Source organism: Chelonia mydas, chromosome 7 (genome assembly GCF_015237465.2).
Source record: "Chelonia mydas isolate rCheMyd1 chromosome 7, rCheMyd1.pri.v2, whole genome shotgun sequence".
In the NCBI taxonomy this organism is placed as follows: Eukaryota; Metazoa; Chordata; order Testudines; family Cheloniidae; genus Chelonia; species Chelonia mydas.
This window is the reverse complement of record NC_057853.1, coordinates 112,953,992-112,975,796: the sequence shown is the minus strand read 5'-3', so window position 1 is coordinate 112,975,796 and position 21,805 is coordinate 112,953,992. Positions and strand designations below refer to the sequence as shown.

General features: G+C 42.2%; 1 protein-coding gene across 1 annotated transcript in view; it reads left to right on the top strand.

The window, feature by feature from the left end:
- Nucleotides 1-21,542, top strand: part of ACSL5 (acyl-CoA synthetase long chain family member 5) — a 37,326-nt gene extending 15,784 nt beyond the window's left edge. Inside the window, exons 4-21 of the mRNA XM_007056339.4 lie at nt 440-504; nt 605-706; nt 1,333-1,432; nt 2,859-3,037; nt 4,892-4,924; nt 5,213-5,264; nt 5,932-6,005; nt 6,729-6,806; nt 11,771-11,905; nt 12,541-12,675; nt 14,080-14,175; nt 15,454-15,526; nt 17,333-17,421; nt 17,508-17,624; nt 18,425-18,568; nt 19,792-19,893; nt 20,396-20,467; nt 20,887-21,542. Coding sequence (XP_007056401.1) covers nt 440-504; nt 605-706; nt 1,333-1,432; nt 2,859-3,037; nt 4,892-4,924; nt 5,213-5,264; nt 5,932-6,005; nt 6,729-6,806; nt 11,771-11,905; nt 12,541-12,675; nt 14,080-14,175; nt 15,454-15,526; nt 17,333-17,421; nt 17,508-17,624; nt 18,425-18,568; nt 19,792-19,893; nt 20,396-20,467; nt 20,887-21,027 — 1,787 coding nt within the window. The 3' untranslated portion in view covers nt 21,028-21,542. The remainder of the gene's footprint in view (nt 1-439; nt 505-604; nt 707-1,332; nt 1,433-2,858; nt 3,038-4,891; nt 4,925-5,212; nt 5,265-5,931; nt 6,006-6,728; nt 6,807-11,770; nt 11,906-12,540; nt 12,676-14,079; nt 14,176-15,453; nt 15,527-17,332; nt 17,422-17,507; nt 17,625-18,424; nt 18,569-19,791; nt 19,894-20,395; nt 20,468-20,886) is intronic.
- The last annotated feature ends 263 nt before the right edge of the window (nt 21,543-21,805 follow it).

Here is a 21,805-nt window from a genome sequence, read left to right as displayed (position 1 = left end):
GAAGATCAATTTGCCAGAGATGTTGCAAAAACTTCCACTAAAACTCCATTTTTCTCAAGTCTCTTGTACTTTCCTGAACATTGATACTCATCTCTATTTCTGGAGTCCACTGAGTACCTCAATTCTGGCTATGCTTGGTTAATTGCTACCCAACTCTCTTGCTCTCTAGACAAATGACTTGTCCAAGAAACATTCTTTATGGGGCACACAAATTCTTGTAGTTCTCCCTGATTGTTGAGAAGTTTAATCTCTTGTGCAGTCTCTTCTCAGGGTTAAAGAGACTTGTCTAAATAAAGATTCTAGCAAAACACTTAATTACATAAGATTGAGTCAACAAAGCGCTTACCATGTTTTACTGAAGACAGTCCAATAAATGAAGATCAGTTTTAATATAAAACTGATGTAAATTTTCATAACAAACTTTCCCAACTTTTCTTAGGAAATGGACCATGTTTGGGGTATAGAAAACCAAAACAGCCATATCAGTGGTTGACTTACAAACAGGTTAGTTCCACTTATTTTATATACAGTCCAAAGAATGGATCAGCACCTTGTAGCAGTCTCCAGTGGTAATGAGCCAAAACTACTTCCTCTATTCCTGCAGGTGTCAGACAGAGCTGAATACCTGGGATCAGGGCTCTTGTTCAAAGGATGTAAACCATCACCAGACCAATTTATCGGCATCTTTGCTCAAAATAGACCAGAGGTAAGTGACAAGTAGAACCCTAGCTATGGGCAACTGTCCAGCACTCATGGAAGTCTAAATTCAGTGGAGTGCCCCCAATTTATTTAAATAGGGATGGGGTTGGATTGGGCTCCAAGTGATGATCTGAGAACAGTAATTAGATCTCCTACTGGGCTTAGGCTTTGTCTTCCTTCCAATCACCTTTTTGCAAAAAGAAAAGGAGTACTTGTGGCACCTTAGACTAACCAATTTATTTGAGCATGAGCTTTTGTGAGCTACAGCTCACTTCATCGGATGCATACTGTGGAAATTGCAGAAGACATTAGTCTCTAAGGTGCCACAAGTACTCCTTTTCTTTTTGCGAATACAGACTAACATGGCTGTTACAAAAAGGTGATTTGTTTCAGAGTATCTGCTCATCAGTGTCCAGGTGGCTGCTTAGGACTAACCATGAAGATCTGGGTTCTGGCTGCCATAACAAGCAGTTGATATACAAATCTATACTAGATGTATATGTGTGAGGGGCTACTCTACAGGCTACTAAACTTGCTCTGGCAAAAGCATTTGAACAACCATACATCTCTGGTAACAAACTCAGGATAGTTGCTTCTCTAACCGTGCTATTTCTTGTTACTACTTTTGTGCAGTGGATCATTTCAGAATATGCCTGCTACACTTACTCAATGGTTGCTGTTCCACTCTATGACACTCTGGGGCCAGATGCCATTGCATTTATTATTAACAAAGGTAAAAACCTTATGTACTCTTCCTTTCCACTTTCACTGACCTAACAATGCTTCTCTTCTGCTTCAGGTTTCATAGTAGTTGTGGTTTTTCAGAACTGTTAGACCTATACTAGCTAACAAACCTAGACCTCTTCATTTCCAGCTCTGCAACTCGGCCCTAAACTCTCAGCACACTTGTAGCTACCACTACTTTCTCAATGCCTATCCTGTAAGATGACATGATCTGAGCAATTGGCCTACCACCACATTTCTTGGGAGAATTCTTGTACTAAGCTTTGGTGACTGTCCACTAGATTCTAAGGACTGGGAAGAGATTGGAAGGAACTGGGTCATCTGTATCTCACTTATTAATGAGACCCCCTACAAACTTTCTCCAACCAGAGAAAGCAAACCAGTGCAGTATCCTCATAATTTTGAGGTGAGACTCTAAATAATTGAAACAAAGGGTAAAACTAAGGCCCAATCCTGCCAACACTTAAGTATGCACTTTAATTTGGTTTGCCTGAGACCCTGTGCAACTAATTGAATACAAAATTGTCAACATGATTAGATCCAAAGTTAGTAAAATGAATGAGTGCCCTCTTGTCTATTTCAAGTCTTCCCTTGGGTCACTGATTCTTCCACTGGTCTTTATCTTGCTTAGTTCCTTGTCAGAACTTTCTGTTAAAATTAATCAAAGGCAAGATTTGCCAAACAGAATCAGACCATCAGTCAACTTGTAAAATCTTTACAAATTAAATTACAAGCCAAGCTAACCTTAGCAACAGGTTCAGTCTTCTGGGACAACAGAGCAGTAATCTAATTAGCTTCATTTGAGTCTGAACATGTCGCTTGCTCGTTAGTGTTCCATTACTGTCTTACCACAACATGCTAAAACCACATGTAAAAGGCTTTTGTAAATTCAGAGTATTTGAGGCCAATGCTCCTTGGGATACATGCTAGCTGGAAAGAAGCAAGTATTTACAGTGGGATATTCAGTCACTCAAAATGACCAATTCCCATCTTGGACATAAAGAAAGAGTTGATGGGCATTAAAACTTTATCCCCTGTTGAGAAGCTACACTTTACCCAAGACCCACTTCTGTGTGTACAACTAAAATGTAAAGCCCTTTTTGGTGGGGCAGGGTGCAGTGGTTGACACTTGTATATTTTAAGTCAAATCCAGCCCTGGTATGACTCCATTAGTAGAGGCCCAGACTGGTAACCATAGTAACTGAGTGCAGAGCATTTGTTAACTTCAACTATTGGCTTTGGCTGCAACCTTTCAAATGAGAACTTAAAATGCTGACAGATCTGAAGGACAGAACCTGAATTTCCTTTAACCTCTAATCAATTTATGGCTAATCTCAAGGGTCAGATCAGGGCTCCTATAATTACAGCAGGAGTTGGATCAGGCATCTGAAGTGTGGGCTCTTCCCTTCCTGTAGGTAACATATCCATTGTGATCTGTGACAAACCTGAAAAGGCACGAGTCCTGCTCGAAAACTGTGAGCAAGGGAAGATCCCAGGTCTGCAGGCCATCATTCTGATGGATCTCTTTGATGATGAGCTCAAGGATAAAGGTGCCAAAGAAGGAGTTGAGATCCTGTCTCTTCAGGAAGCTGAGGTATGTGAATCCCTCACTTACAGCCTATCTGGTGACTTCAGGGAAAGGTCAATACAGCTACTTGGTAAGAGAAGGATTTTGCTAACTATATATGCTCATTCGAGGAGACTTGATTTGAAGCCAGAGTCAAATTTCACTGCTTGTCTGAGAGCTTCAGACTGACCATTCAGTGGTATGAACGAACAATCTGAAGAGACAGCAATGTATTGACTAGGGCAATACTGACACTGGACATGTTTACTACACTGGTAACTGGAGTTTCCCTAGTTTTACACTCCATGGCTCTGTCATGTACCACCTATTAAGAAGCTGTAACTTAGTATTATCCTCTTACAAACTCCTCTTTTATGTGTTTTAAGTAGGCATACTGACTTGGTATTCAAATGTCTAGTTTTTTATACAATAGCAATGTTGGGGTTAATCTGTGCTCCCTTAAATAACAACATACAGACTTTTGAATAAGAAATTCAGTCAAATCAAACTGGTAAGCCTTGCAGAAACTCCTTTTTGAATGGACAGACTTTCTGCAGCTCTTGAACAATAGCCAACTAAGGTATGTCTCTACAACCTCTCGAGTTCCCTCATGCTCTCCAGAAATTGGAAGCGCCTTCTGGAGAGAGCTAGCCCTGGAGATCTAAAGCACAAGATTCTAGAGCTGTAACTTGTAATATGTATGGGCTCGGCAAGTTTTACAGCCTAATACAAGCTGGCAGACTTGCTGGACCTCTTGGATAGGAATATTAAGAACCTAATGGCCATAATTGATAAAAATCAATGATCCATCTAGCCCTGTAGCCTGCCTTCTAATAGTGGCCATTGCCAGATGCTTCAGAGTGAATAAATAGAACAGGATGACTATCAAGTGGTCCGTTCCTGACATCTGGCAGTCAAAGACTTGGGGAAAATACGGAGCATGGGGTTAGATCCCTGACCATCTTAGAAATAGCTACCAATGGCTGTATCCTCCATGAGCATATCTAATTCTTTTGTACCCAGTTATACTCTTTGCCTTCACAACATCCCCTGGCAACAAGTTCCAGATTGACTGACTGCATCTTGAAATACTTCTGTATATTTTTGTTTTTGTTAAACCTGCCTAACTTCATTGAGTGACCAGAGTTCTTATGAGAAGGGATTATATAACCTTTCCACTCATTCATGATTTTTCTAGACCTCTATCCTATCCCTCTCTCTTCCAAACTGAATAGTCCCAGTCTTCATTTCTCCTCCTATAGAAGCTGCTCCATACTCTTAAATTTTGTTGCTGTTCTCTGTACTTTTCCAATTTGAATCCTTTTTAATGGGGAAACCAGAACCACACCAGTACTCAAGGTGTGGGTGTACCATGGATTTATATAGTGACATATTTTCCTTTGTATTATCGTTCCATTTTTCTAGTGGTTCCTAACATTGTTAGCTTTTTTTTATGGCTGTTCTACATATGAGCAGATGTCTTTAGAGAACAATCCACAACGACTCCAAGATCTTTGAGTGGTAACAGCTAATTTAGACCCTGTTTTGTACATGCAATTAGAATTATTTTCTGCTATGCACTTAACATAGAATTTCATCTGACATGCTGTCACCCAGTTTAGTGAGATCTGCTGTAACGCTTCACAGCCAGCTTTGCACTTAATTGTTTTGAGTATGTTGAAGAGGGCTCTGCAGTAACTGCTGTGGCAGTGCAGGGAAGGCCTAGCACCTGTCTCAATGAGTTTACACCTTGACACCAGCAAAATGCATGCTGGCTAAACAATCACATGCCCCATCTGGCTTGTTTCACCTGCTTACATTGCATTTACTTTGATATTACAATGTGTTAAAGCTGTCTTTTTTTTATCTATCTTGACACAGGAGCTGGGCAGGAACAACTTAAGAGAACCTGTTGTAAGTTACTGAAATTTTTAATAATCTTTCTTTGATGAAAGCACTGCAAACCTGCCTCTCTGAAGAGGCCTCTCCACCATAACAATGAGTCAACAATGATCCTCTCCTTTCTACCTCAAACTTACAAAATAAAAGTGAACCCAAGCAGGGCCTTGCTGGAAAAGGGAGAAAAGCCAGGGATTTGGCTACTGGCTTGTCCAAGCACCTTCCAGATATGACAGTAATGGGGAGAAGGATTTAAAAGAAAAATCTTGATTATGAAATTAACTGCTTTTGTCATCTTTTTAGCCTCCTAAACCTGAGGATCTTAGTATTGTCTGTTTCACCAGTGGAACAACAGGTAAGTAACAAGTAGAGTTCAGACACACTAAAATCTGTTTTGTTGTTTCTGAATTTTTTCTTCCCTTGGATCAGGGGAGACTATTAAATTGAGAGGGGAATACTGGAAACTTCTCAAGACATGAAATGCAGAAAATATAGCTTCCTTCTGTGATCAACAAGCTGCTTGATGGTACTTGCAATCAAATGAGACCCTGTCCTGCTTTGTCATCCTGTAGTGAATAACTGCAGGCGGCTTCATACAATACACTAAAACCATAAAAATTGAAGCCATTATAGAGGGATTACAGATATGAGCCAAAAACCTCCTTTTGTTACATCCATGCAACTCCACTCAAGTGAATAGCTTCACCAGTCTCAGAATCTGGCCTTCCATCTCAGGCATGTTATCCCTTAAAACATGCCTAGCCAGAGACACTCCTCCTAGACTGAACCTCAGGATTCTATAGGCCATGTTCTGGGCACACTTGCATTAGATGTAATTTATGTAGTGGTGATTTTCATCTGATCCAAAAGCTCTGCCTCATGACTACATAGTCATACCACAAACAATCTCCTGAGGGCTTGCAAATGTACAAGTGACTGAGCAAATGTAAACTGTAAAACTTGCCAGATCCCTAGTGGCTCTGGCTGCCATGAGTTTGTTCTTCCCCCATGATCTTTGGCAGGTAACCCAAAAGGAGCCATGCTCACACATGAAAACGTTGTTGCAAATACTGCTGCTTTCCTTAAAAGTACAGAGGTAAGTTGCTGCTTTCACATTTGCAGACTAACTTGGTGCTTATTCTTTTGGAGGGTCAGGCTTGAAGTGGCTGTAATACAAGATCTCCTGTCTAAGCCACCCAGCTCCACAAAACTCTATTCAAGTCCTCCTGAGTTGCCACAGTCAACTTAACAATAGCCTACACTGTTTAGGGCTTTGAAATGGACAAGTCTACGCTGTAGACCAGCCTAAGACCACTAACCTCACTCCTGTACAAAGCCAGAACATGAATGTATCTTTTACAGAAATTAGTAGTCCGTCCTAGGAATGGATCTGAGCCAGAACACAAGATCTGAAATACTTAAATCCTGGCTGCTCCTATGAGGATCTGAACTTCCCATCTGGGGCCTTTCCTAGGGCTTGTCTAACTTTCCTGAGTGTCCCTGTATGGACATGCTCCTAGAAGGAACACAAGACACTCTTTCAAGAGTGCCTGACTTGGCTCCAAACCAGGCTGGGAAACCTACTTCTAGACAAGGACTGCAGGAACTGCAGATACCATAGGGGATAGAGGGAGTGTGGCCAGCCTCAGTGGTATTTTTTTCCCCAAAGTTCTGACTCCTCAAACCTCTGAGTAGGATGGAGCAGGTGTAAAATTACCTGCTGTTTCAATATAGCAGTTAACAGAATTAACATAGATATGTTTAACTGCTGTGGCATGACTATCCTCTCCTGCCTCAATGCTGTTCTGTTTCCCTGTAGACTACATTTGACTGCAAGACTTCAGACATCTCAGTGTCCTATCTTCCTCTGGCTCACATGTTTGAGAGAGTGGTACAGGTAAGAGTAAACCAAGCCCTTAATTTATGTATGTGTTTCCTTATGTTCTACCAGATCATTACAGGAAGGACCTTGGTATAGCTGTTCTGGTCATGTAGCCAATCCTACAATAAATAGTACACGTAACTCAGTAGCACAGTTAGCTACTGATTTATGTGAGTGGCCAATACCAGATTTGTCCATAGGGCAACCTCTAAAACCATTATTTAGTGATATTAATAGTCATGTTCCAAGGCATATACCAACCACTAAACAAATGTAACTATGAATGTTCTGATTAGCCATATAAATTCTTTTGAAACTTGCCAATAAAGGTTTGAACTAAATATTTTTGGCAACAAGTTCTGCAGGCTACATTACATATTATATAAACTTTCCTTTCATTTGCTAACATGTTGCCTTTAGATCTAAAGGCATCAGGCCACCCAGTGAAGTTGGCCATTCTTGTACTCTTCTGAGAAGGTTAATAGCCTGCCAATTCACCTTCTCCACATCTCATGTAGTCTATATTGTGTCCTAACTTGTCTGCTTTCTAAAATCCCTCACTATTCAGCCAATCTGTCAGACAAACAAGTTTCTTCATTAGAAGAAGATACTGCTGCCTGCTGCTTGTTTATAATCCCACCTGAAAGTGAGGAACAGGCAATGGCCTGGCACAGCACGCTTGTAGCTGGTTTCACAAGATATTTACATGCCAGATGTGCTAAAGATTTATGTCCCTTGATACTTCAACCACCATTCCAGAGGACATGTGTTCTGCTCGATAACAATCCAAAGCAGTGCAGACCGATGCATGTTCATTTTCATCTGCATCCAATGCCACCAGCAGAAGGTTGACTTTTTCTCTCTTGGTGGTTCTGTAGCTTCCACATCAGAGTGTTGGTCTTTTAAGACTTCTGAAAGCATGCTCCACACCTCATCCCGCTCAGATTTTGGAAGGCACTTCCGAATGTTAAAACTTGGGTCGATTGCTATCTCTAGAAATCTCATGTTGGTATCTCGTTTGCATTTTTGTCAAACTTGCAGGGAAAGTGTTCTTAAAATGAACATGTGCTGGGTCATCTGAGACTCATATAACATGAAATATATGGCAGAATGCAGGTAAAACAGCAGCCATACAATTCTTGGCCAAAGACGTTAGTCACAAATTTAATACGTTATTTTTTTACTGAGTTTCTTCAGCACAGAAGCATGTCCTCTGGGATGATGGCTGAAGCAGGGAGGCATGTGAATTTTTAGCACATCTGGCACATAAATATCTTGCAACACCAGCTACAACAGTGTCATGCCAACACCTGTTCTCACTTTCAGGTGACATTGTAAATAAGTGGGCAGCATTATCTCCAGTAAATGTAAGCACACTTGTTTCTCATAGCAATTGGACGAACAAGAAGTAGGACTGAATGGACTTGTAGGTTTTTTGTTCCATAATGGCACTCAAACAAAACCATGTAAAACTTCAGAGGCTAAATTTGTAAGCAGTGCAATCTCATTATCATGAAAGCACAACAGTACTTAGTACTTTTCAAATCAGCTCATACATCTTATCCTTTTTTACAGTCCAAATATTTGTAATCAAATATAAAGTGAGCACTGTACACTTTTAATTGTGTTTGTAATTAAAATCAATATATTTGAAAAGGGTAGGAAAAAATCCAAAAATATTTAATTTCAATTGGGATTCTTTTGTTTAACAGTGTGAGTAATTTTTGAGTTAATCACATGAGTTAACTGCAATTAATTGACAACCCTAATCTAAATACATATGTGGACAGACAAACTGGTGCATTACTCAAACATACTATAAGCCCTCTGTGGATGAGTGAACACACAGACCTGTGAATATCTCAAAAGAAGTGGCTTACAAAACCATTGCAGCACAGGTCAGACTGATTTACCAGGGTATGATCCAAACTAATGTCACCTCTGTCCTGCAACCTTGGGTGTCTTACAATGCCTTGCTGAAGTAGCTCCCACATGGATTGCTCTCACACACACCCTTTCAGCATGCAACTATCTGCATAGTTGCAGTCTGCTAGCCCCACTTGGGTTACCTTTTTTGCTATACTAAACTAGTGGATTCAAGCAAAGCTTCTCACCACATGCTTTTAGCTATCTGAGCCCTGCTCTACACTGAGTTTAGGTCAAATTTAGCAGCATTAGATTGATTTAATCCTGCATCCATCCACACAATGAAGCCATTTTTGTTGACTTAAAGGGCTCTTAAAATCAATTTCTGTACTCCTCCCTGACAAGGGGATTAGCACTGAAATCTACATCGCCTGGTCAAATTTGGGGTAGTGTGGACACAATTTGATGGTATTGGCCTCCAGGAGCTATCCCAAAGTGCTCCATTGTGACTGCTCTGGACGGCACTTTGAACTCAGATGCACTAGCCCAGTACACAAGAAAAGCACCAGGAACTTTTGAATTTCATTTCCTGTTTGGCCAGCGTGGTAAACTTGGCAGCACAGGTGACCATGCAGTCCCCCCAGAATCATAAAGCAAATGTTTCTCTGCTCCCCCTGTCATCTCCATCCCTGAGGTTATCACAGATTAGAAGGTGGGGGGGGGGGGGAGGGGGGAACACTTGCGGTGACATGTTTTCTGAGCTCATGCAATCCTCCTGCACTGATAGGGCACAGCTTAATGCATGAAGGCATTCAGTGGCAGAGGCCAGGAAAGAATTGCCATTTGCAGTACCACATCGGCCATCAGCACCCAGGAGATGTACAGGGACAGTGAGCTAAGCAGGCTCCATGCTTGCCATGATATAGCAAGCATGGCTGCAGGCTGAGCAGGACCCTGGCAGCCAGGACCCCAGCTGGCAGAAGTCAGCAGCCAGAGCCACAGACAGGCTCTGCCCGCTGCTGGTCTGGGGCTCCATTCGCTGGCCCTGCTCAGCCCACTGCCTGCCTGGGGTTCCAATCATCCAGGCAGACAGCAGGCTGAGCAGGGTTGGCAGACAGGACCCTGGAAAAAAGGCATGAAACAATTGTCTGCCATTGTTTTCACAGGGGGGAGGAAGGGGGGCCTGATCACATGTACCCAAAACCACCCCCAACAAAGCTTTTGCCCCATAGGCATTGGGAGCTTAACCCAGAATTCCAATGGGCAGCAGAGACTGCAGGAACTGTGGGATAGCTACCCACAGTGCACTGATCTGTAAGTTGATGGTAGTGAGGATGCACTTTGACTTAATGCACTTAGTGTGGACATACACAATCAACTGTACAAAATCAAATTCTAAAAATCAACTTCTATAAAATTGACCTAATGTCATAGTGTAGACATACTGACAACCCTGTAGGTCAGGACCCCTTCCCTCAGTCCAACAAATGCACCTGAAGCAACAGGAAAAAGTAGTGTGTGAGATGGGCAGGAAGAGGGGATGCCTTGACATGTTTGTCCCTCCTTTTTATAGTTTCAGTCCCCTCACTTGAAAAACATTTCCAGTTGGGCACAAGGAGATAACCAGTGGGGAACATTGTTGCTCACCTGTTTCCCTTCCTGCTTGACATTTTTATTGCTGAAATGCAAATTTAAGCACAACACACATTCCTTTGTTTTAGGACAGACCTGTTCGCCAACATCTGCTTGGGCAAGCCATGGCATTTGGAACAGGTGTTAACATCATACAGAGAAATCTTTGCCATACAACATAACTTTACATAAAATATGTATCAGCAAATTGAGTTTTCAAATGATTACCTTACCAGGTATACTTTGCACAAAAATATTACAACAGGTGTGAATACTGGGGTCTAGTCCATCACACTGACTCTCTAACATTCACCTGCAACACCTTAATATCCCCAGAATATCAGGCCCAGAGCGAGAGCTCCTTATATCAAGGGCCTGATCCAATAGGGGTTGAATGTGAGCAAGATAAAGGAAGTAATGGGTCAGGGAGGAACTGAGGGCTCTCCTATTCCAAAGGCACAGAAAAGCTCTTCAACCAGATGGCAAGAGAACTGCACTGATTTCAGGCCAGTCCTCATCCCACAGAACTTGATGTCAATCGTCTTACTGATCTCACTAAGATGGATTCAGTCTCATTCATTTTTTTTCCACATTTCAATTACTTTGAATGAAGTAAGCAGTAAATAGCCTTTTGTCAGAACTCTAGCTGACAAACGTAGACCTGCTTGGTATCTGCTACCTCTGAAGGGATTGATGGTGGGAAATACCCACCAAAGCAACACTGTCACACCATTGCAAAGTGTAGGGCAGAGGACACTAAGAAAATACCTAAACAAATGACACTGCTAGAACATCCCTTAACACTAATTGCCCTTTAGAAGCAATAAATCCTCCCAGACTAGGTCCAGAAGCCCAAATGTACATTACACGTGGACCATATTGTAATATCCTTTCACAAAGTACACTCGCTACCCAACTTCACCTTCTGTTAAATCCTGATTCTGAGCTACTTCAATGGCCTTGAGCAAGTCACTTGGCCTCTTTGTCTCCACTTCTCTATCTGTAAAATGGAAATTGCAAGCCTCTATCAATCTCAGGGATACTGAATCTTTTTACTTCTCACGAACACTGAATATAGGAAGCACTTAGAGCTAAGAAAATAGCAGTGAATGTAATCTTAAAGATCTTAATATCACTAGTCACTGTTTCTTCACTTGTTCCACTACAGTCTGGGCTCTCACAGTAGAAACTAAACCAAATGACATTCCTCTTGTAGGTCAACAGATAAAAGTAACTTGCCCATCCATAAAATGGGGATATATTGAAGATTAAGTGATTTCATCCTTAGCTCCCAGGTCATACACAAGTACAAAGGATAAGTTTCACTCCTCCAAGGAATCTGCATGCTACAGATAAGACAAGCCTGCATAGCCTTAAACTCTTGAATTGTTCTGAGACTCCTAGTCATGTGAGGCTGGGAATTCTTACCCGAAGCAAGGACTTGCAGAGAATGGGCTTAGTCCTGCATGTTTCCTTTCTAGACTATAATGTACTCCAGTGGAGCAAGAGTGGGTTTCTTCCAAGGAGACATTAGACTACTAACAGATGACATGAAAACCTTGAAGCCAACTATGTTTCCAGCAGTACCAAGATTGCTCAACAGGATCTATGACCAGGTACTCAAAGCTGCAGCTTTCCTAGATGAATTTACAAGAAGGGGGATGTGCACTTAAATCTGCTTCCAACAGTTGCAAATTCACACAACTTAGCACTCACTGGAAACTTGGCTTTAAATGTACTGACTACCCACAAGTTGGAGGCAGAGGCTCTGATTAGAGGAGTGAGCATTGTCTTTGTGCCAGAGGCTATAATGTGGGGGCTTGGGGTCATGATTGTAGCTCCTAGATGCTTCAGTAATAGAAATACCTCACATACTTCCCATGAAAATCAAATTAAATGTGGATCATCAACTAACACTCATGGAGGAATGTTTGCCCTTAGTTAAAGCACAAACCATGTTGGCAGTCTTTACTGTCATGGTGTACTGTGCAGAAATCTGCATGGCCCAATCTCTGCCACAAAGGCAGTCCCTCAAGGTCATGGCTGAGGTGTGACCACTATACCAAGTGGCACCATTATATTTCCCAATGTCTATGCATCATCTAAATGGATGAAGATGGCACTGGACACGGAATCTAGCACCCTTCAAATTTTTAAAAATGTTTAATTTATCATGAGAGAACATGAGGGAAAATACCCTGGTGAGCTCATGAATAAACTAATGAATAAAATTAAACATTTCACCTTGCAGATACAAAGGGCTGCACAGAATCCATTGAAACGGGTTCTGTTAAGCTTTGCTATAGCCAGAAAACTGGATGAAGTGAAGAAGGGCATTCTCCGAAATGACAGCATCTGGGACAAAATGTTCTTTAAGAAAGTCCAGGTATGTCTCAAAGGCATATAATTTCAGAAACAACATTCACAGTAACCACTCCAGGCCCAAATAAGGTGATAGATGAGCTGGTGGAGATAAGCAGAGGCTAGAACAGCATGGTAAGCCAAATAAGACTCCCATCTGCTGTAATGCTGTTTACCTTGGATCAGAGCTGAAAGCAAGAGTCTGACATGAGCTGAAGAGCCAAGCTGTATTGTAGCAGACTTAGAACATCTGTAGATCAGGCCCAGAATGGGAAACATGTAACACTGAGGTGAATTACACACAAGGACTTCTAAAAACACTACATTATTTTATAGCAATAGTTTAAACAATGCAGAAAAACTATTAGACTTGCAGTGATTAACTTCATTGTACACACATGCACGAATGCAACTTTGAGTTGCTGTGTTCCTGTTGGATTGAAGCGTCGTGGGGGGAGGAACACTCTGCACCTGTTTAGTCTGAAGGCAGAGTTGAGCTGAAACTCCACTTTCTGGAAGGTGGGACTGCTTCTCTCCTTATTAAATAGAATGACTTGTCCTTAAAATCTAGAAGTTTCCAATCCTTGGTGACTGCTCCTTATGGTAGTGTTAGTGTAAGGTATAGTACACTAGATACTCTTCTGGCATCTAAGAATAGCCTAGTTCTTTGTTCAGAGTGAGCAGCCCCTGGATCAACAACCAAATTGGGGCAATAGCAGCATGGATAGGGGAGGGAAATGGGAGCTGGAAGCTAAAGCAGGTGATGAAGGTAGAGATTTAATCCTTGAGTTATCACTGGCTGCCCATTTAAAATGGATAAATGACAAGCATTCCACCTCCAGCCTGGATTTTACTTGTAGCTACCTCAATTGAGAGATTGTAATTCTTGGCACTTGGAAAAGCACCCTGAGACCCTTGCCAAATTAGCTTGGGATGCGGGAGGGGAATGCTCATCTGACTTGGCTGCCTTGAAGTAATTCCAAAAGGTAGCCTCCATGTTCTAGAGCCAAGTGGGACAGAATGCAGTGATGTCTCTTCTCTTCCTTTGAGAAGCTTGGTGCTTGCACCACTGATGCCTGTTAGATAGGAAGACCTGTTGGAATGTCTTGTGATCCTCTCCCTTCAGTGAATGGCACATAAGCCTTAGTCCTCCATTTGCTGGAGCCATACTCAACTCTGTTCGAGAAGTGGTATGCTGCCTTTGGAGGGCTTATGTGGCGTAGAAAATGACTGACTAGCTGCTTGTGGCAATCCTCTCTGTTAAGGAGAGGAGGAAGAAATCCAGAAAATAGGCATACCTTGAATGAAGTCACAGGTTCCCATACATAGCTTTAAAGTGAGATACCATTAAACACGCTGATTAGTCACAACCCTAGACTCATATAGATGGATCAGGCTCCGCTTTGACTACTCTAATCATTTCTTGCAGGAGACCATGGGTGGGCAGGTGCGTATAATGGTAACAGCAGCTGCCCCCATATCTCCCTCTGTCCTGACACTTCTCAGAGGAGCATTGGGATGTCAGGTAAGCCACCTTCTCTGAGACTACTCTCAAATCAAGTCTGAGAAGTTAGCAGAACACTTTAGATGGCACTTTCACTGGCAAGTGACACTGGCACAGACTGAGTGTAGTGGGGGATTATTTTTGTATGAAGTATGGACTTTTCCACATGCTGAGAAGACAAATGCAATAGCATTCCACATTGCAGAATAGTCTTCACTAAAAGACCTCACGTCTAGAACAGACTCTCTCCATCATTGACTCTTGATCACACTAAAACTCTTCTCCCCATCTATGTACCTGCATTTTTCTAGCTGGATCCAACATCATACAATCTTTAGAGTTCAGTGCTATATAGAATAAGGGCCTCCTCCTGGATGACTGGAGGATGAGGTAGCTTGGAAGGCTGATGCTGTCAGGCACTTCATATAGTCAAATCCAAAGACTAACTCCCTATCACAAAAAGCTTAGTCCAAACAGAAAGCAAAGGAGGGTGGAGAGGAGCAGTGATTCAGATGACTGAATTTAAAGCATCTCATAATGCCACAATCCTATAAAGACTTGTTGGTTTTTTGTACATGTTCATCTCTGCAAATGAAGTTTGCAACCCCCCCCACGCTGTAGCATTAGTATAGTAGGGGGAGAACATGAACCTTTTGTGGCACGCTGTTTTTAGTGGCTTGTAGTTCTTCTCTCCACAAGATTGACTGCTGTACTGCAGAGAGCATGTGCAGGGGAGTATAATGGGGTGCCAGGAGTCTTCTAGCAACTTGCCCTGTTAGCAAGTGTGTTCACTTCAGCCACTTTATGCAGGCCTCTCTGTGTGGCAGGAGTGCACCACTAGCTCTATGCAGGATGTGGGTAGTGGGAATGGCTCTGGAGGGAACTGGGAAGGGACTCTGGACAGCTCAGCTCAGGGAGGAAACAGATTTGTTACCTTTTTCTTGCCAATAGGAAGGGTTTGGATGGGATCTCGAGTCAAATCTGCACTTGGACCATTAATAGGGAGGCCTGCACTAGGAATTCTGCATTTATGTGAAGGGACTGGATATAGGCTCAATCTTCTAAGTAGTAACTCTGACAATACAAAATCAGCAGGCTATTGGATCTAGGTGGTTTTTACAATAGCTGTACACAATATTAATTTACTTTTATTGCATATAAAGGATGGATAGGCCAGAAGTAGCCAAAGACTTCATATTGTCATGTAAAGTGCACCTTGACACTCTACAGATGGGCACAACTCTTGTGACAGCACAAGGACTCCAGCACTAAAAGTGTATCTGTTTCCATCTTATCCAGATTTTTGAAGCCTATGGTCAGACAGAATGTGCAGCTGGCTGCACCTTCACTGTGCCTGGAGACTGTACAACAGGTATGGCTGAGATTGAAAGTCTTCCCTGAAGCTGCCAAAGGCAGATGGCCTCACTTCCATGGAAAGTGTTGGGCAACTAAATTGTTCTAGGAGCCTTTGAAAAGATCACCCTGCTAGACACAACTTAAATACTTTCAGCTTCTTGCTGCCCTGTAGTGTACACCACTTCTCAAACACCCATTAGCACCAGTTAACCTTGCTTTCACTTTTCTATGAGTGAGGGCTCGCTAGCCTGAATAGCATCTCTTCTGTTCATCACATGAACTTACTGACCAGGTGGCTTAATCATATAGTTCTGTTGGGGGCAGAAGGATAGAAATATGTTCTTTGGGCATATAAGGCTCTAAAGGACCAAAGCGCGCACACATCTTCCTTGCTCACACTTCTCCCAGAATCTCCAATATCTCTTCTGAAACACAATTGGAGGTCCTACCAAATTCACAGCCATGAAAAACATGTCCCAAATGACAAAATTTAGTCTCCCCTGCAAAATCTGGTCTTGTGTGCTTTTATCCTATACAGATTTCACAAGGGAGACCAGTGTTCCTCAAATTGGGGGTTCTGTCCCAAAAGGGAGTGTGTGTGTGGGGGGGGGGTTGCAAGGTTATTTTAGCAGGGTCACAATATTGCCACCCTGACTACTGCCTTCAGAGCTAGGTGGCCAGAGCAGCAGCTGTTGGCTGGGTACCCACCTCTGAAGGTGGCACCTTGCCACCAGCAGCACAGAAGTAACTGGCAATACATACTATACCACCTTAGAGCCACTGCCAGCAGCAGTGCAGAAGTACCATCAGAGCTGGGTTCTCAGCCAGCAGCCGCCATTCTCCAGCTGCCTAACTCTGAAGGCAGTGCGGCCGCCAGCAGCACAGAAGTAAGGGTAGCAGTACTGCAACCCGCCCCGCCCCCCAACAATAACCTTATGACCACCCCCACAACTCCTTTTTGGGTCAGGCCCCCTACAATTACAACACTCTGAAATTTCAGATTTAAATAGCTGAAATCATGGAATTCATGATTTTTAAAATCATAAGACCATGAATGTGGTAGGGCCCTAAACATAATCCAGGGAGGCACTGTTACGTTTTCAGGTGTTTTTACACAACATATGGAATATTGAATCAACTTCCATTTTGTATCTTCCTGGAGGAATGCAGAGCTGCTTTATTGTTGCTCATAATACCCAATATTTAGGTTGAGTTAACTAAGTCTCAGTACAACCATTATTCAGGAAAAGGCTAGACCCAACTTGGATCACTTCATCACTGTGAATTGAAGCTATTACGCAGAAATCCATTTACCAGCACACAGCAGCCAAGACTTAGGACAGGGTAAAATTTAAATAGATGAGCAGGGGCAGGGCAGGAGAAATTTACCCTAATTAGAAAAATGCCAGGACATGAGATGGAGGGAGCAAACTCACTTACACATGTCCTAGCATTTTAAACACTCAGTGGCAAGGACCAATGACTTGCATCTCAATAGATGCTATAGCTTCAGCATGAATAACCTGGCAGCTAAAATGCTCTTCACCTCTAATCAAGATCTGTTGGGTTTGTTCTTCCTGCAACAGTGAAGAAATCCCTAATCCAACCATTGCTTTCCTACCTTGTATAGTACACAGATTAGAAACTCCAAAGCAATATAGGGGGCCCTCAATCTCAAGGCTTTGAATTCCAGACCCTCCAAGCAAAGTAGAAACTGACTTTAAATTGACACCCTCAAGGTATTTTGAGGGTGCGAGGAAGTAACCTCTGGATTCTGCAAAAGGTTACAGACCTTACAAATCTGCCTAAATTTCTCCTGCAGGCCATGTTGGAGCCCCTCTACCCTGCAATATCGTAAAACTAGAAGATGTGGCTGACATGAACTACTTCTCTTCCAATAATGAAGGAGAGGTAGGCAAACCTGTCTCTGGAGTGATTCTGTGTGGATTGGTGCAATGCTACATGTGATGACAAGTGCTCTTGTTTGTATGCTGTAGGTCTGCATTAAAGGACCAAATGTCTTCAAGGGTTACTTGAAGGATCCTGAGAAAACCGCTGAAGCTATTGATAAGGATGGCTGGCTTCACACTGGAGACATTGGGAAATGGATGCCAGTAAGTTGTCACTGGTTTAATACCTGCTATAGGAGGAACACGGGAAGTGATTGTCCCTACTAAACTTGTAGTGAAGGCAAAAAGTATTGGACTGTCATAGGCTACATAATACTAGTATAATTGCAAATTGTTAAAGATAGGCCTAAGCATCTTTCTTTTGGATATGAGCTCCAGTTAACTCTGTTTAGTTAATCTGGGGGCTTTGCTAGGCATACTACAAAGATAATCTAGACATAGAACTGGTGTTTGGCGTTGGAGTCTGACTCTTGATTAAAACTTAGATGTCAGAGTGTAGAGTCCATCTAAGGACCACTTCTCACCACTATGATTGGTATAATGTGGTTAAATAAAGAGGCCAGTAACTGTTAAAGTTGCTGGGGTGAGGGTGGAGTGCCCAAGACCAATTAGCTCAGACACAGGAGACTTCAAATAACACCTGTCAGGCCAGTAATTTAACTCAAGAACATGCCATTGCTTTCACAATGATCAGGCAAGGTGAGATCTTCTCTTTATTAAGAGAAAATAAAAGTGCTGCCTAATCATGTCCTGAGATAATTACAAGAATAACTGAGGGATTGGGGCTACAGAGAAACTGATTAACTTAACCAATTAGTACCTCAACTTCTCTGTGGGGTTGTGAAGATGCAGCTGTCTGAGACAAGCTGCATGATTCCATGCAATAAAAATGAAACCCATTACAGAAGGGAGTAGGTCTTCTTTTTAGAAGCAAGCTTTAATTTGGGGGAGAAGGAATGACTCTAAATATTAGGAAATACCCTAACATTAAAACATTACTGTAGAATGGAACTCTGAAGATCATTGACAGAAAGAAGAACATCTTTAAGCTAGCACAAGGAGAGTACATTGCACCAGAGAAGATTGAAAACATCTACATCAGAAGTGCTCCTGTAGCCCAAGTTTTTGTACATGGGGAGAGTTTAAAGGTAAACTGCTTCTTTCCTGAGTGCTTTACTCCCTAAATAGGAAATGAGTGCTCAGCCTTGAAGAATCAGGCCTTTTGAAGCATTACCTTGAGTACTTCAGACCATAAATTGCTTTGAAGCTCATTCTGTGTACAAGCTGCAGCTTCCCCTCAAGAGCCTCTGGGTTTAGTTTGTGGGTATAGCTGGCCTGTGATATACAGGAGGTCAGATTACTGGTGGACCCTTTTGGCTAACCAGGCTGTCTCTTGCTAGTCCTCCCTATTAGAGGGCAAGAATCTTCTCTTCAGCAGTGTTTGTCAGGATGCTGTCCCACAATTTTTATGATCTCTAAGTAGGCTGGGAGGTGATGAGAACTAACTTGGGGGGAATTCAAGATGTGTGGGTTTTGAGTGATCAGAAGCTGCCTGAATGATATCACTGCAGTTGATAAAATTCCCATGTACTTCAATGGGAGCATTTAGACGAATGGTGAAACATCTTAAAAACAAGAGGGCAATCATCAAACTCTTAAGAAATGCGTGCCCAGAGCATAGGATGGATGGCTATAGACTCTAATTTGAAGCTGCCAATAAACTGTAGCTCATACTTAGAGCTTATTTACATTATGCAAAACTCTAATGGTAAGTAGTTGGTATATGTAACACCCTAGCCAGAGAACTCAGGCAATTGTATTATAGACTTTTAGACTTTAAGGCCAGAAGGGACCATCATGGTCATCTAGTCAAACCTCCTGCACATCACAGGCCGCCATTTCACCCACTCCTGCAATAAGGCCATAACCCAGGCTGAGTTACTGAAGCGTCCAAATCATGATTAAAGACTTACTCTAGTTAAAACCAGCCCATGCTGTAGAGGAAGGCCCCAAAAAGCCAAACCCTGAGGGTTTCCAACACCACACAGGGTAATCAGTTATGCCCTGAGCATGTGGGCAAGACTCTTTTCTGGCAATGAATTATCTGCAGTAATTGCAACTGTTTAAAAAAACTGATCTTAACTAGGCACTTCTAAGACGACATGCATCATGGATCAGAGGAAGGGAATCTGTCCATATCAGTGAGGGGCAAAGTGAGACCCTATAGTTCTGCAAAGTCTCTTTTTGGGTTGAGATTCTAGGTATGACTCCTGTACAGAGTCCAACAGCTTAATGCAATCCTGTTCAACATTTAACTTTTGACACTTTCACATCATACATCTTGTTCCAAACGTGACTCTTTTTCCCACAGTCTTCTCTAGTGGGTGTAGTGGTTCCTGACCCTGAAGTACTTGCAAAATTTGCAGCAAAACTTGGAATAAAAGGTTCATCTGAAGAAATTTACAAAAATTCAGTAAGTGACTCTTTATCTTAAGATTGTGTCTTCTGCAGCACAAGTATAATGCACCCAGAAGACAACAGTCCTGCAGAAACTACCTTAAGGTGGACTTAGGATTTTTCTTCAGTGTCTTTAGAGTTCTATATTTTAAGCTTCCATTTAAAATACTAGTTGCTAGTCACAACCATTTTGAGTGTCCCAGAGCAAGCACTGGATTGAGGTGGCAAGCCCTGAGTTCTAATCTTAACACTGCCATTGCCACAGGGGCTTTGGAAGTCATTACACTGCCTTAGTCTTCCTATCTGGCAAATGAGGATAATGCTCTACTGGCCTTCCTAGGGATGTGGCTGATGTTTATAGGGCTCTGAACACAGCACTGAGTGGTAAGTATCCAACACCTCTAAGCATAACTTCACAAGAGGCCCACTACCCCACCAAGAATTTAGAAAGGGAGGTAGCTTTAAACTTGTGCTTGCTGTGTTGTGTGATGTCTGTTTTTCAACTTGGTCTATTCTAGGTGTTGAAAAAAGCTATTTTAGAAGACATGGTCAGAGTAGGAAGAGAAGCTGGCCTTAAGTCCTTTGAACAAGTGAGTATTTAGGATTATGAACTTTCTGTAATGGGCATTAGCACAGGCAAACAGTGGCTGCCAAAGGCCTGGGAAGTATGTATTGCTGTAGCTTATACTAGTCCTGAACCTCCTTAGTAAAGAACCTATCCAAATGGAAATTCAGTGGCTCTTCAAAAAGAAAATGAGTACTTGTCACCTTAGACTAACAAATGTATTGGAGCATAAGCTTTCATGAACTACAGCTCACTTCATCGGATGCATTCAGTGGAAAATACAGGGGTGAGATTTATATACATAGAGAACTAACACAGCTGCTACTCTGAAACCTGTCAGTGGCTCTTCAGTTTATCATGGTACTGATGATCCCCTCAAATGCTGATCAACTAGCTGTCAGTGATGTGCTAGAAAGTATAAATGTTTTGTCTTTCTACACTCAGGTAAAAGACATCTACATTCATCCAAAGATGTTCACTATTGAACAGGGACTCCTGACTCCAACCCTGAAGGCAAAGAGAACAGAACTCTCTAAATACTTTCAGACTCAACTTGAAGCCCTCTATGCAAATATGCAGGAATAATAATAGGGTGGCATATCTAAACACCTTGAAATTTCTGTGGAATACCAAAGCACTCCCCAGGACAGTAAGTCACCTGCTGAGAAACACTGAATAGAGGAGCAAGAGGAATCTTAACAGGAAGATATATTTATAATTGCCAATTTTATGCCATGGCTTGGACTTCATCACAATGACCGTAAGCTATTGTGTTCCAGTTTCCTCATCTCTGGAATGGCACAAGACTCCAAGTAAGGTGGGAACTCTTGCTTTCAGACTGATGCACACTGATCTCTAAAATGTGCTTATGAAGCAAATGGGCAGGTTCTACTAAGCTTCATTCTTTGTCAAAAAGTGGTGGTCACGCTTCATGCCCTCCACTTATTAAACTGAAATTGTCGTTGGCTGGAAGACTGACCTTTGTTCATAGTGCCTCCAGCACTTTCTTAAGCCTGAAATTATTCATATTCTGCTTCAGCTGCCTTCTGATAACCACTGCTAATGTGAAGCAATAAATTTTAATTGCACATTCAAAAAAACTATCCTGTAGGAGTGATCATTTCTGCAGTGTGTACTTGGCAAAATTCAGTCACTCAGACCACAGTGGTAGAATGTCTTTGCAGAATGCTTTGTTACACAGACATCTTAGCTCACATTATAGCTGATGTACTGGCTTCATGCTTGCATGCATACCACTGGGCTACAGGACAAACATGGGGTGATAAAAACTGAGACCTCTCTCCATCTGATAAGTTGAGTGAAGCTGTTTTCTGTTGTCCTTGCATATGGAATACTGAGTCAG